Genomic DNA, 15,993 nt, shown 5'->3' with positions numbered 1-15,993 from the left:
TTGATGCTAAAATGTGCAGAACATTTCTTTTAGTTAAAACATGAGGTGAGAAGCTCCCACAGAGATGAGCACAGACCCGCACAAAGGATTTCTTTCCTGTTTTTGAAGCAGCGTCCTGTCTGACGGAGCGTCCATGCTAATTTTTCTGATGGTTTTGTTCCCTCCTCCCTAAGCCCCCTCCCAAGCCATCACCCCAACTTATACAGCACACCCCCCATCTGTACAGCGAACTCCCCTACAATAATCTGTTGCAACCTCCAGCCAAACACGCCCGTCTTATGATTTGAGTTTTGTCAGATTTCCGTTTGTTCATTTTTACAGATCCTGTTTTTTTTTTTCGTCTTTTTTTCCCGTTTTTACTCTGATTTTTTTTAACATGTCTTTTATTTAACCCTCTAACCCTTCTCCATCCAAAATTCCCTCTCCTTGACCCCCTCCCCTCCTCCACCCTCCTTCCCCCCCCTTCCCTCCCCTCCACCTCCCCCTCCACCTCCAGTTTAGAGACCGCCAAATCCACCGCCCAGTCCTCCTCCATGCCGTCTCCCGTTGATCTGACCATGAGCTTCACCCAGCCCTCCCCCCCTGTCTCCGCCTCGTCCTCCTCCTCCTCCCCCCTGGCAGCGATGGGCGCCGCACTGCCCCATGCTCAAATCCTGGGCGCTCCCTACGCCTTCCCCCTCTCCAGCCTCCTGGGAGTGAAATCCATCCCCTACCTGGCACTCTCCACCCCTCCCGCCTCAGCAGCGGCAGCAGCGGCGGCGGCCGCAGCGGCCATCGGGGCTCCAATGCTACCAGCGTCAGTGCAGACGGCAGCGGCGACGGCAGCCGTTCCGGTTCAAGCTCACGCGGCGGCGGCCCTGGCGTCCTACACAGCCAAGATCTCGTCCTCAACCAATGGAATGAAGAAGCCGGAGAGACAGAAGTTTGCGCCGTACTAAACAAAGAGGTAGCTCCTGGCCGGGTTTAGACGTTAAGGGCCGTTTTTGGTTTTTCTTTTAGCACATTACTCATTGACTTGTTTGCCTCTCCACTTCTTCCTCTTCTTCTTCTTCTTTTTTTTTCTGACTGCCTAAAAGAGTCAAAGTGGGATCGTTGGAACATGAATGATGTTGAATCATCCATGGAAGGCGTGCACGGCAGCAAACAAGCTTTTCTCTTTGGCTGTGGGGTTAGTGACGTCAAAAGTTTAAAGCTTGCAGTTCAGCTAACCGTGTCTCTGCGCTGTGGTCATAACCAAACCCTAAACCAGGGGTACAGCAGGTTCGTGTCTTGGACAAGTTTTTGTTCCATCACGTCTTCACATTGCGAGCAGTTCAAAGTGTTTAGTCGGTGCCGGGTCTTTTATTTTGGACCCAGCTCTTTACCGGCTGTCCTGTGTCTGACTTCCTGCCCTCCTCATATGCTTTCTGCAGCTTGATGTGGCTTCTGTCAAGAAATAAAAAGACCTGGTGCTATTCTGAGTGATGTGGAGCAGAGACCTGCTTCTCGGACACTTGTGAACCACTCCACGGTGGATTTACTGGGATTGCAATCATTGTCCTGAGTGACCGCAAGTAGCTCTGGTTGCTACCCTGGTATTGGAACATTGTGCAACCAGGTTGGGTGTATTCCCAGGATAAACCGATTTGACAAAGTCTTGGAAATCAAGGGGAAAAATAACAATTTTAACACAAGTTTCCTCAAACAGTGTTTCTGGGTTAAAATCATTCTGCTGTTTGTGTGGATCAGCAGCTATAGACCAAATAAACAGACCAGTGTAAAGTTAGCTGCATAACTAAAAACCACGACTGAGGGTCTTATTTACTGTCATGAAAGGATCGGGAGGACGACGGTCTCTCAGCAGATTTCGCCCAGTTTCCCCAAAGCACTGACGACTTGCATGTCAGACAGCATGTTTGTGCAATTAGACCAAAACCCACTGCCAAACATGATGTATGTGTAAGTTTGCAACCAGTGTCATGCTACCAAGGTGACAATGCACCAACAAGATCACTTTTACAAATATAACTGAGCACTATTGCAAAGGCTAACTCAACTACACCTCGAGCTAATAGGAAAAATCCCCAAAACAGAGCTGCACGCTCTCTGTAAATTCAAAAGTTTCTTATTGAATCATAAACGCTGAATAATTAACTCAGAACCTGCTGAGGGACTCTGACAGACTGCAGCGGCTCCAGTCACGGCTTTCAGAAATCAAATAAAGGAGGATTTCTGATTTTCATGCAGATATCCGTCTCAACTCCACAGAGTGGGAAATAAATGAAAGAAAAACAAATACAGGATGACGAATAACACTCTTCACCTTGCTTCTTTAACCTTTTTATATACCCAACAGCTTTTTCTTTCTTTGAGTAGCACTTTTAAAAACAAAGTTTCAGAACCTTTGAACACCTCAAAGCGAGGCATGTAGGACCAGAATGAAAAACACCAAAAGCAAAATAGGACAATCCTGTACAGCAGCTCTCTAAGGCTGATGGCTCACCACGTACAAACGACTCAGGGTCAATGGCTCCTCAATACTTCACCTGTCACTCAAACACAGACACAGCTGGAAAAAGTTCAGGAAAAAAATTTTGCTATACAGTCAGACAAACCTATGGATGCTTTAATGTCTCTGTCCCAGCCCGGATCCCGGACAAGCCCCCAAACGTTAGTTTTCCCAGTGGATGGAGGACAGTTGTTATTTCAATAGAAAACCAAGCAAAGATGAGAGAACAGTGCAAACTTTAAATTCATCCACTGATTGTTTGTGGGCACCACTGCAGAAGCAGAACTTTTACTTCAGATACTTTGGATGTGATAATACTTTATGGATTTTGAAAGCGAGACTCTTACTTGGCTCGTCGTTATTCCACATCCGACCACATAAAAACAGCTTTAAGGATGTTCCAGTCTGCTCCTTGATGTGGAAGTGTTCTTCTTCTTGTTAAATAATTTGAGACATTAACAGAAATTCATCTATTTGTCTGATTTTTAAAATTAAAAGTCAGGATCAGCAGGTCTGAGTCATCATTTTCCAACAATCCCACTTCTAAAAGTCCACCCCGACTTTATTTTTCCTCGCGTCTTTTTGCAGCTCGGCCCTTTTCCGAGTTCAGAGGGTTGGTGGGTGTTTGCAGCCCCTGATATTTAAGGTCATTTGGGCCACAAAGCCTGTAAAAGCCATAGAGACTATTCTGCTTTCCCCTCCTAGTCTGTGTCCTGCTCTTTTTGTCCCCTGCTCTTCGTCCTATTGTATACTCGCATATTTATTAACTATTGTGGAATATTCCCTCAGAGTTTATAATCACTGGTCACTAACACTGAGCTGAAAACGCTTTTGTATACGATGATGTCGACTTGTAAATGACTATTTTGCGTTTGCTTCCTGTCTGGTTTTCCTTCAGTATTTGTTGTGTAGTTTTTTTTTAAAGACATACAACAGATAAAAGGGTTCTTTTTTTGTTTTTTGCATATGTTCTCTTTCAAAATGTGTTGTTTAAATTATTTTTTAACTTATTGAGAGGAGTATTACAGTTTTAGAAGAGTTCATTTCCCAACATGGCTGCAGGTAAAGACTGTAAAACTGTATTTTAGTCTCTGTATGTTCTGTATGTAGAGTGAACAAAACTGATTATTTTCTTTTTGGGGGATAAAAAAAATATCACTGTACCATTATTGCTAATAACCAGGTGTTTTGTTAGAAGAGTAGTGTTTTCACTTGTGAGCTCCAACTGGCCATTTTATGTCTCTCTCTCTCTCTCTCTCACACACACACACACACACACACACACACACTTACTTTCTAACTGGGATATCTGTTTATAAATGTCTGCCCTGCTTCTCACCTTTCAGCATCCACAGAACTAGAATAAAAGAACTGTTTTTTAAAATGGGCAATCTTTGAACGTGTACAGTGAGGAGCTTTGGAAAAGCCAGTTTCTGATAGCCACACGTTTGAAGTCATTACTGGGTGAGTACCACAGATCGATAACCCTGGCAGCTCTAAGCAGATATATCGGGGACACGCTCTGATAAGCAGGCCAAAATCCAGCTCGGCACCAGGAGTCGATCCATCCGTCAGAAAGTACCGAGTCAACATTTTGTCACATGCAGTTGAGTTTTAAGTGGACCTGTTGTGCACTTTTGCTCATCTCCTGTTCCTGTGGTGGATGCTCATATAAAACATGACCAGAGTCTCTAATGATGAGCTCAGTGTGAGTACAACTGTATCTAATCCCTGTGGGCCAAAAGCTCAGGCTCAGAGTGCTCTGAACACTCTTGGCTCTCTGTGATGTCATTTAGAGTCGATGTCCCTAATGTAGTCATTTCACAGTAACTGTCTGTGAACCAATTAGAAGAAAGATGGCTTGAAGGTAGACAACAGAGCAGCGTTTTTATTCTTGGACTCTGCCAGACTAGCTTTGCATGATTCAAAGTTCAAAATAATCCTGGTTTACTTCATACTTGGTGCATCACCCAGGGCTGGACTGGGACAAAAAATTATAGGAAAACCCATAAAGCCTTTGAATGATCTACAACAATCTTTGGTTGTAAGATTTAGATAATTATTTAATAAAAGTGAGACATTTTTTAAATGAGAATAAGAAAGAAAAGTATTTCTTTGTGCCCCCCTCTCCCTGTTAATGCCCTACCTGCCCCCCTGGCAAAACTTTGCTAGACCCGCCCCTGCACAGTTACCAGCTGTCAGCTACGTAGAAAAGGATCCTGGTGTTATTTGTCTCTCAGAAACAGTTCATAACTTCAACTCATTCATGTCACCTAAAAGGTAAACCTGTTTCTCCATCACCTGTTCAGCTCTGATGATCCAGTAAGGACATCTCCTGGTTTCATCCTCATGTTTCCCTCTCACCACATATCCAAACCACATCATGACCAGCAGCTTCACAGCTGTGGCTCCAGCAAACATCAGCTGATACTAGAAATTAATATTAAATACATTCTAACAACAGCTGATCAAGCTTAAATGTGCTGCTGTTGTTTAGCGCGACATCCGGCGGTTTCCTCTTTCTGGCACAAAGTGAGAGATAAACAAGAGAGACAATCAGCTGATCATTGATCAGTTTCATGATTGAAGTAGCAACAGGAGAGGGAGGGGGGAGAATGGGAGAAGAAGAGGCAGCTGTGCAGCAAAGACACAGAATAACTCCATCTTTGTGTCTTTTCCATTCTAGCTGAAGTTCGGGACAAACTGTTTCTTTTCACCTCAATACGAAACGCGTAATATTTTCTCTGAATAAGAGACGATTTCGTTTTTTACGGGATGGTTGGCAACTATTTTATTCATAAGGTTAGTTAGAGAACTTTACTATCAGTAACATCATAGCACCCGCCCAGCCCAGAAACTCCGTCATGCTAGCTAGCACGCAGTACGAGTTATTGTAACTGACAGTAAAAAGTCAGCACAACGAAAATAAACTCCACCTAAACTTGGTTTATATCTGACCCAGATAGACTGCAGGTCATAACTTCTTACCTGAAGTTCAGTTCACCTGACACTCAGACCGGCGGCCGCCTCGGGTCTCTCCTCCTCCTGCCTCCCCTTTCCCTCATCCACCTGCTGGCCTCTGTGGAAGCTCCACCATAGCCACCACCAAACAACTGAGTTATTTTTACACATTGACCAGCATCTGGCCAATCCACCACCAGTCCAGCTATGGCATCACCTCATCTCATCAACTGTCTGTGTTAGCTCCTCTCCCATTGGTTGCCCCTCTGAAACAGAATGTGTGAACAGATCATGTAAGGACACACCCCTGTATGACATCACAGGCAGTCTGCAGCCGAGCTGTGGGCTCTCAGAGATTACTGTCCATACACTGACCTCATGATCGTGTTTGAATGAACGCCCGCCTCTGGAACAGAAGTATATGAGAGAGAAATTAGATTTTTACCAAATCTGAATTCTGAATCTGGATCCAGAAGTTGGAACAGATTCCTTCATGTATTACTGTGTTACCTCTGAGAACAGCTTCCTGTTGTAACCAAAACACCATCAGAGCCGAGTCAGAGTAAAGATGCTACGCTGGCTGTGAGGTTCTCTACAACGAGCAGGCGTGTTATAGACAAACTTGTGATTAAAGCAGAAGTCAGTCATTAGTTTTACTCTGATGATCAACTACAAAGTCTGCAGACGCGTTTCCAGGAAGCTAATCAGTACCGATGACCAAAAATATTGAAGTGTAAGGTCATCCATCCACAAACATTTAGATGATCAGAGGCTGTTTATCAGAGATGGACGTAGCCACCTAAAGCATGAAGCTGAACGTTTTCACCAAGTCGGTGTTTTGAAACCGGATAGTTTAACATCGGTCTGGACACCAGTTTACAAAATGAACATCATGTGTTAAATCCCATTTCAGATTAATGTTCAGGCCATCGAGTCGTTGGGGAAGTCTGAAGTCACGACAGTATGAGAGCAGTCGCCCCCTGCTGGACATTATACGGTGCATCTTTTATGCTAGTCTGTGGCAGCGGCTGACGAGATCTGTTAGAAATGTGTGAGTGTGCTTTTTGTAGTTCTGTAGCAGAGCTTGTGCAATTTTTAAAGAGTTTATTTGATTTTAATTTATTTTGTTCAGATTAAACTGACGCCCAGAGTGTCAGAGACTAATGCTGCATGTTTGACTGGCCTCACTAACACGCACACAAACATGTAAATACACACAAATATGACCAAGAAATTAGTGTAACACACACAGGCCTCGGTCTTTGCACTGGCAGTGTGAACTCAAAGCAATACTAAACAGAGCCGTACGAGTAGCTACACATTGCAGAGCAACAGCAGCGGCTAATCTGGGTGTGTGTACTTTCCAGCTGTAACAAATACATCAACGTTCAACTCAATGGGGTGTCGACGCTTCCCTGTTCTTTCTGTTTGTTTCTAAAAAGACTGATGACGATGATGATGTGGTATATTTAACAAGCTCACTTATTTTTATAAATAATGTTGATGAACTGAACTGTGGACACCCGTCTCCTCACATTCGTCCTCTCGACACCACTTTTTTCTTTAACTTTCGTCGTCCTTGCTTTTCATCGTCCACGTGTCCTTCATCCATTTGCATGAGTCTGACTTGAATTGATGTCTATGCAAACTCATCTCTGTGCGGTTCAGCACTGAACCCTGCGTGGGTTCACGCGGACGCCGTGCTGGTAACGTGCAGCTGAAGTGAAAGGGCTACAGCAGACTACGGCTCTGACTGGCAACGCACCCGCCCTGAAGAGTAACTGACAGACTCTGGTACTCTGAATGATGTCTGGAGCAAGGTTATTATCGTTAACGAAAACTAGAAGTGAAAAAACATTTTCGTTAACGGAAATAAAAATAAAAACAAAAAAAGGAAAACTAACTAAAACTGTAATGTGTGCTCACAAAACTAACTAAAATTAACTGAATTTATAGCAAAAATGTGTTTAGTTTCATTGATGTGTGCGTGTCCTACAATAGTCGAGGGTGAAAATGAAGTTTAGTTTCCAGATTTTTTCTTGCTGTGTCTCATTATGCCAGCAGGTGGCAGCACGTTAGTTGAGTCGTCTGTGTTGCTGCTCCGTCCACGCGCAGAATCATGTCAGGAAAAGTCGGGAGAAAGCGCCAGAGTCCAATTTGGGATTACTTTGAATATGACTGTGTTTTGGATAAAGCAAGTGTCTTGTAGTGGAAAGAGACAAATTATGAGGGACATTTCTAAAGGGAAAAAATCCCACAAACCTTAAAGTGCACTTGAAAAGCTCACACAAGAAGGCTAACCTAGCTTACCTTGAGAAGGGAGCACACGCAACCCTCACCCCCAGAAACAGAAGCTAACCCAGGCAAGGCAGCGTGATGTCTGTCTCTGCGTGTTAGCCCTGCAGCAGACAGGCGACCTGTGCAGGGTGCAGGGTATGGTAGCTGGAATAGCAACATACCCAAGGATGAGCAGAAGAGCATGACTGCTATGATGACACTGGGATTTTGTTGCACTTAATTATTGCAAACACAACTAAAACTATAACTGAAACTAATCAAAACTAAACTGAAACTAAGGATTTTCAAAAAAAAATAAAAACTAAACTAGCAAACAAATGATAAAAACTAATTAAAACTGATATAAAATTGAAAATCTGAAGTCAAAACTAAATAAAAATAAAAACTAATGAAAATTGCAAAACTATTAAAACCCTGGTCTGGAGGGGTTCTTTACATTTGGGGCACCAAGTAGAAGTAGACGAGGGATGTGCAGGGAAAAACAGGACATATTCCTCAGTGCACCGTAAACAAGGCGGAATCAAAAAGTTCTGAGAACATGAAACTCGTGAACCGCCCTCGATTTGAATTTGGCTGATCTTTTCTTTAAAGTAAGAATTTTAACCACTTTCATTTAAAAATGCACAAACTTTTATTTTTATTTTTAATTGTATCCTCATATTTCCTCATCAACTAAAAAAAACAGATGGAACCAAAAATTATTCAATTTGCATGAATATGAATCAGCTCTTGGCCCATAACAAAAATATATATATAAAAAAACTCTCCAGACATCATTTTAAGACACATTAAAAGAGACTGAGCTGAAGAATAATTTGTGCCAGATTAATTTTTCCTTTAACAAAAAAACTCATTTTTGCAGTAATAATTAGAAACAAAATGTTTTGGAAGAACATCAGGAGCAGACGTGTTGAGTCCTGGAGTCTTAAACACAAAGACCAGAATCCACAGCAGCTCCTTAGATTAACAAAAAAAGATTTATTTTCAGGAACACCGACGCAGATTTTAGCCGAGCATCCATCCTTTGAGGGAGACTTAATTCCACTTCTGCTCTGAAGTGAACATTAACAACACATTCTTTATCGAAACACATTTTTCACTCTTATTAAAATTCAAAGTCTGTGACGTTTTTCCAGAGAGAAAAATCACGTCGTCAGGTCTCCTGGGAAACAAAACAGAGTCAAGTTCTTGCTCTTCGGGGTGAATGTGTTGGACACTCAGACCGTGGAGGCGGACGTTCCTGCGACGTGCTCCGAGACTTTGTCCAGATGAAGCTCGCTTCATAAAAATGCTCTCGTTGGAGGCTGTACGACAAACACACACGGCGACACGCTCGCTCGCCCTGAACCCACGGCTGAACGGTTGTGAATATTGTATTGCACTCGAACATGAAAAATCCATTATGACGACATATTCTTCCATCTTTTTGGTTTTCATTTCTGCTTCCTGTAAAGACAGGATGTTTTGCTCTTTGTATATCAGCCTGATGTGTTTGTGACCGTTTTCTTTCCATCCATGCCATGTTCTAATAAATTAAACCCACACTGAAGATGAAACTGTCGACTGCTTTCTGCTTTAAAACTGATGATTCTCTGTGCGTGACGTTAGTTTTAGAGTGCACACCTGCAGGGCAGACGCGTACACAGTGCATTTATGCACATCTGCAGGTGTGTAATTATCTAAAAAGCAGTCGCAGATGAGTATCAGAATATAAACTGCACAGTGAGGTTGACCTCTGACTTTCACCTTCAAGGCAACTCCTCGTTCCAGCAAACATCTGATGAAGCTGCATCGAGTCTGAGGAGGGAAAAAAACCTTCGCACAAAAACAAATATGAAGACAAAACTTCAGTGAACCTTCAACGTGAAAGACGCCGTCTGCCGACACTGCAGGCTAATGTTGGATGATTGTATGCGATGGGTAAATGGACTCATTCTTACATGTACACAACATGCCACATTCACCCAGTTTCTTAGTGCTTCCTAACTACCATTCACACTCGTGGACACATCGGAGAGCAATTTAGGGTTAGTATGTTGCCCAAGGATACTTGGCATGCAAACTGGAGGAACCAGGGATCGAACCACGAACCTTGCGATCAGTAGATGACCTGCTCTACCTCCTACAGCCACCCTGGGCAGGTGGGCACAGATCCCACCTCGAAATTCATCTCAAGTCCTAAAAGAATCCACATACGGACAAAATGATGTTTTCACAGTCAGTGGAGTTAGGCTGAGATGAAGACGTAAATGCTGCATTTGGGTTTAAATATCTTTGTGTTTCACATCCTGAAAGAGTAGAGCTGTGAAAGAAAACAGGACTAGCCGTTCATGTCCACAAATGACTGCACAATAAGTCATTCATCAGTGCAAAGCTCAGATTTACAGGGAATCACTGACTTACATCAGTTTACTGCTGCGTCATATGAACTACATGGCTGATGTACAGTACTGTGCAAAGGTTTCAGGCAGGCATGAAAGAAAGCTTTCAGAAATATAAATGATTGTTTACTGGCCCCACATGTATTCTGAAGCAGGACAACGGCCCCAAACATACAGCCAAAGTCACTGAAGTACTGGAAGTGATGGTCCGGCCCCCACAGAGCCCGGATCTCAGCATCATCGAGTGTGTCAGGATTACACAAAGAGACAGAAGGATGTGAGGAAGCTGACATCCACAGAAGATCTGTGGTTATTTCTCCAAGATGTTTGGAACAACGTACCTGCCTCCTTTGCTGGCCACACCAAATATTGATGCGATTTAGATTTCTCTTTTCTTCAGTTGCTGCATTTTGTTGATAGATGAAAATAAATGATTAACACTTTTATTTTTCAAAAGCATTCTTTCTCTACATCACGTGTAGTCCATCCCATCCAAAGTCTTCAGATTTAAAAACAGCAGAAAGGTTTCCTTGGGAAGTCTCAGCTCCCTGCTGTCATTAGATTTCTCAAAATATATAAATAAAAATTTCCAAGCAAAGGATGACAGCAGGACTGCTTTAGATCGTTTTCTAGCCTCATGTTTTTCATGAGCCATTTTGAAATGATATTATCTACAAATTTCAAGATGTTTTGAGGACCCCCCACTGAGGTGAATTTCCCCACAGCAGGGGGCTGATACTTCATACAAAAGGCCCAGAATATTTAAAACAGTCCAGATCAGCTGAGTGCTTTCACACATATTCAAGCCTAAACATGGAAGACACTTCACCCGTTGCCTACTGGTGGTGGTCAGAGGGCCCGGTGGCGCCAGTGTCCGGCAGCCGCAGGGCGGCTGTGGCTACAATCACCATCACCAGTGTGTGAATGTGTGGGTGGATGACTGGATGTGTGAAGCGCTTTGGGGTCCTTAGGACCAAGTAAAGCGCTATACAAATACAGGCCGTTTACCATTTACTTCAGTGGGAATCACACAGTGTGCCGGATCCGGCTTCATGGTGACAGAAAGAGCTTCTGTCTCAGGCAAATACAACAGGTCCTCATATTTCACTGATGTTTTTTCTTCTTTCTAAATATCATGAATTGAGATGAAAAGAAGCCCCGCCCACTTGTGTTCCTGTAATGCTGGGCAGACACTGTGCGATTTTTTCATGCGCGCGATTCAGCTCCTGTTCAAACTGCACGATTGACTCGCAGGGGTTAGAAGTTGGTAGGTCACGATGCAGGGTCACACACTATACGGCCCGATGCTCTGATGCGACCTGAGTGCTCACACTGTGCCTCCATAAAATGAAGGTTATAACAGAAAATCTGTCGCTCGCTCGCTCTGTCTCTCACTCACACAGACACACACACCATCAACTTTGCTAAATTGCTAATGAAAAACATGATCAGGCAGCTGTGATTGAGCAGCATGTAAATCCAACTATTTTCACGGTTGTTGTGGTCGTGATAATTTTGTGATGCCACATCGAAAAGGCTCGGATGAGCTTTCCAAAGTTCTACAAGTTGTGCCTCCATCGCTTGTGTCCAGATCACACGCTGCACTGCCGTGCTCTCGTTACCCCACGTATACTACACGACGCACGAAGGCCAAAATCGGGCCGATCGCCAAAACGGTCGCACGACTCAAAAATCGGCTCAAAATGGGTCAAAAATCGCACAGCATTACTTTATTTGATCATATTGTTTAATCAGAATACTTTATTGATCCCTGGGGGAAATTCTTTTTCGTTACAGTGCTACATTATAAACAACCATTAACAAAGACAATACACTAAGAATAGCACAATATATACAGGCATGTATAAAGGTCACTTGTTAATAAATAGCTGAAAAGGAACATGTGCAAGAAGGGTGTAGCTGTAGCAGTAAACAGTGTGTTAGGTGGAGCAGTTGTACAGGGAGCCACAGGCAGGAATGATTTCCTGTGTCGTTCTGTGGTGCATCATGGGTAATCTCAGTCTCTCACTGAACGAGCTCCTGTGACTGACCAGCACGTCATGGAGTGGGTGGGAGGTGTTATCCAACATTGTCTTTATCTTGGACAGCATCCGCCTCTCCGACACCACCTTGAGGGAGTCCAGCTCCATCCCCACAACATTACTGGCCTTACGGATCAGTTTATCGAGTTAAATCGAGTTAATTATCTTTGTATTACTTTTTATTGGCTCGTTGCATATAGATTATCAGCACACTGGCCCCTCTTACAGTTCAAACCTTCTGTTTGTGACAGACAACCAATCAGAAGAAAACTGCCTTAAAGGGGGAGGAGCTAAAACAGCTAGTTTCAGACTGAAAGATAACTGGAAAGGCTCAGGATAAGATGAAGGATTATTCTGAAGAGTGAATGAACCTGCAAATGCATCTTTGAAATGTTCAATTTTTATTTTCTGCTTTTATTTAAACTGTTTCCTCCCCCGAGCGTCGCAGCTGCTGAAAATCCCAAAGTTGTAAAATGACAAATAAAAACACCACTAATCACTGTATCCACCGAGGTTTTTTTAAGTAATTACCGATCATTTTATGAGGCAGCGACCCGAAACATGAACAGAAGCATATTCTCTGTAGGTGGTGAAACAGCAGCCACTTCAGAGAGATTACAGTGTTACAGCGACAGAGCTCGGAGACATGAGACGCTCTGCAGGAAAAGAAGAACCGGAAGGTCGGTCAGTAACAAAGAGTCCGAGTCATTGAACTGCGACCACAGTGAACTCTGTCCGGGAGCACGCTGGACCTGATGCTGAACTTCATTCCACTCCCAGCGTGCCCGTCATTGTGCCACGCCGCACCGTCACTCTGATGAGTATAATGGAAAGCAGCTGTGCAGCCTCCCTCAAACGAGTGGTTTCAAAATGCAAATGGGGCGTTTAATGGGCAAGAAGCACACAAAAGAAAACACAAATGAGGAGAGACAGGACAACAAGCTTTCATAACACACGCACGACGCACACACGTGACGTCTTTACTTCCAAATAAGTTGTTGCTGTTTTCTGTGGCTGCTAACCATGAAGAACCACAACCTGCAGTCTAACATCCACAGGAAGGAGTCTGTCACCACCAACGTCATGTTAAACTTTACAGCAGAAACAAACCACTTTACAGCCTGCTGTAAAACACAGGTGTTTTAATTTAACTCAGTTCATCTAAATCTGGTCACGTCTGCCTCTGAAAAACAAACATGGCGAAAGTGTAAATGCTACAATTCAGACTTCAGAAAAGCAAAGCGGTGCGTGACTGTTCCCACCTGTTACACTTCAATTAGTTTAAACAATCCTGCAAACTCGTTTTGAGACTGTTAATCACATTCAGCCCAAAGTTGCTGCACACCTGCAAGCTGCTTTGCAACCCAGCTCCTCACTGTCACATTCGTCGTCATCACCTGCTGTGCCCCGTGAGGCCGTCCTGCTGCTGCTGCCCTCCAGAGTCAAACCAACAAATAGAAATGACCAGAAATGGAAATATTAATGTTCTGAACAGGAGTCTTTACTGAAATGCACATTAAACCTCAGCACACGATTGCATGTACTTTCTTCTACTGCGCCTATACACGGTCTAGAGTCACATTAATTTGCACACACACACACACACACACACACAGCCAGCAGTTCTGCATGTGTGTGTGCACATGTATGTATATATTGTCATACTGTTTCTCTGAGGGTTTGTACATCTTGAACTGCATGTTTACCTCTTCCACAGTGTGTGTGTGTGTGAGTGTGTGTGAGTGTGTGTAGGCACAAACATGACGGTGATCTATTGCAAAATGAAAAGCTCTTGTGTAGTCTGCCTCATCAAAGCGCGCACACACACACACACACACACACACACACACACACACTTACTTCTCTGTCTCTCTCTCTCACCAACCAAACAGATAAGGGCGAGCGAGTCGGGGACAGCAGTAATTACACAGAGATCGGTGCTAGCCGGTGTTTTAAACAACAATTAAAGCAGCCTGTTCACACGAGGACCCTTAACTGACACAAAGCACCTCGACCGCTGGAGATAATTATACAGATGTCACGTCTGCGTCACACCAGCAGCAGCGGGGGAGGGACAACGATGGGCTCAAGGGGAAATCAGCTGCTAGGCTTTAATTTTCTTTGAGTATTTACAATTTTACAGATGTGTTCTTTACTTCTCCTGCACACAGCTGATGCACCTGCATTCACCACACCCTGATACAGATAACAGCCCTGGTACTCGTGCGACGCTCTCAGAGCGCTCAATATAATCAGATTTTTTAACAATTAGTTTCAGTATACGTGTATCTTTTTATCTCTTAAGTGCTTATAAGTTAATTAACAGAGAAGCTGATTGTACCTCGTTTCTAACCATCTGATTTTTTTCCACCAGCTGCTGGAAGTTCTGAATGCTTTACTGCAGTTAAACAGCCAAAAAAAATCTTATTTATAGAGAAAATAATCCATCAGATTTAATCTGATTCCTCGGGCTGCGACGGGGAGACTGCAGCGCCGTCGGGACGGTTTTGTGATTTTTGCTGGAAGAATGTGAATGTAGGAAATTAATTTTAATGATTGTTGGGAGAGAGACGAGACATGAGCCCCAACATGGAAGTTTTCATGCATTCCTGAACTTTCTGGAAATCTGGAGGAGACCCACCTGTGTCCTCAAAGCTCAGGACCATAACTGAGGAACCCAAACAAAACGCTGTGTAAGAGCTGGGCAGTTGTGACAGGGGAAGTTAAAATAAAGAACCAGTGCATGCAAACTGCTTATTAAGTCTGACATCACTATCCATTTGATCCAGATTCAGTGTGGCCGCTCTCACAGTTTGTACAATAAATTTTAACTTCCAGGCGTTCATGAAAAAGAGGATTTACAAGGTTTCGCATTAGCTAGCTAGTTTCCATCTAAAGATGACAGACTCTGTTCTGACTGAACTACGAAGCAAAAGCCTCAATCCCGAGCTTCACGTCCTTCAGGACCTTACACTGAAATACCAAAGAATGGTCGTCCCTGCCTTAAACACCACCTGAATCATAACTGATGGGTTTATGTACTGAACAGTAATTCTGCTTTTCCTCACTTCCTGTCTCTCAGCTCCTGCTCCAATCATGGATGCTCATATGAAACATGATTAAAGTTTCACAAAATGAGGTTGACATGCGTGCAAGTAATCCCCGAGAGAGGAAAACATAAAACATCTGCTCTAAACGCTATTTTTGGATCGTATGATGTCATAGAGAGAATCACAGACACACATTTGGGGGGGGGGGGGGGGGGGGGGGGCAAAGATGACTTGACACACCAAGACCCCATGTGAGGATTATTCTAAACTGTGAATCATGCAAAGCTACTCTCGGAGAGCCTGAGAACAAAAAGCACGTCCAATCATCTGCTCATGTCACAACTGACAGCCTCGACTTAAACACAAACAGAGCTGTTAAACAGCACAGCCACTCAGAAAATTACTGCCAGCGACATTTATAAGTCGATATGGATCAATAAGAAGAGACTGAGCGCTGCTGTCGGTTTCAAACCAACGGCGAGGAAGAAAAATGTGGCCAATTAACACGCAGCAACATGGTACCCTGCAAAATAAGAAGGTCCATATCCGGAGCTCTGCACAGAAGATACAGGACACGGTAACACACACGGTAACACACACACACACACACTATGTGAGCAGGGCTTGGCTTGACTGGGGCTGCTTTGTTCATCCATACGGCCCTTCTGCCTGTAAAAGCAATCCAATCAACATGCGCACACACACAGAGTCAGATGCTCCAAAGGTCTGACTATGCAATCACAAGACCTTATCCATCAAAAATGACAGGAGGA

The 15,993-nt window shown here is 43.6% G+C and overlaps 1 protein-coding gene across 2 annotated transcripts in view; it reads left to right on the top strand.

The window, feature by feature from the left end:
- pcbp4 (poly(rC) binding protein 4) overlaps nt 1-9,296 on the top strand; it is a 219,700-nt gene extending 210,404 nt beyond the window's left edge. For both annotated transcript variants that reach the window (XM_085457821.1, XM_085457820.1), the window contains one exon: nt 497-9,296. In XM_085457821.1, the coding sequence (XP_085313947.1) occupies nt 497-938 (442 nt within the window). In that variant the 3' untranslated portion in view covers nt 939-9,296. The remainder of the gene's footprint in view (nt 1-496) is intronic.
- The last annotated feature ends 6,697 nt before the right edge of the window (nt 9,297-15,993 follow it).

This window comes from Copadichromis virginalis, linkage group LG5 (genome assembly GCF_057382275.1).
Source record: "Copadichromis virginalis isolate Kocher_CV1m ecotype Utaka linkage group LG5, C_Virginalis_male_GT1.1, whole genome shotgun sequence".
NCBI lineage: Eukaryota > Metazoa > Chordata > Actinopteri > Cichliformes > Cichlidae > Copadichromis > Copadichromis virginalis.
This window is presented reverse-complemented; position numbering and strand designations above follow the sequence as displayed.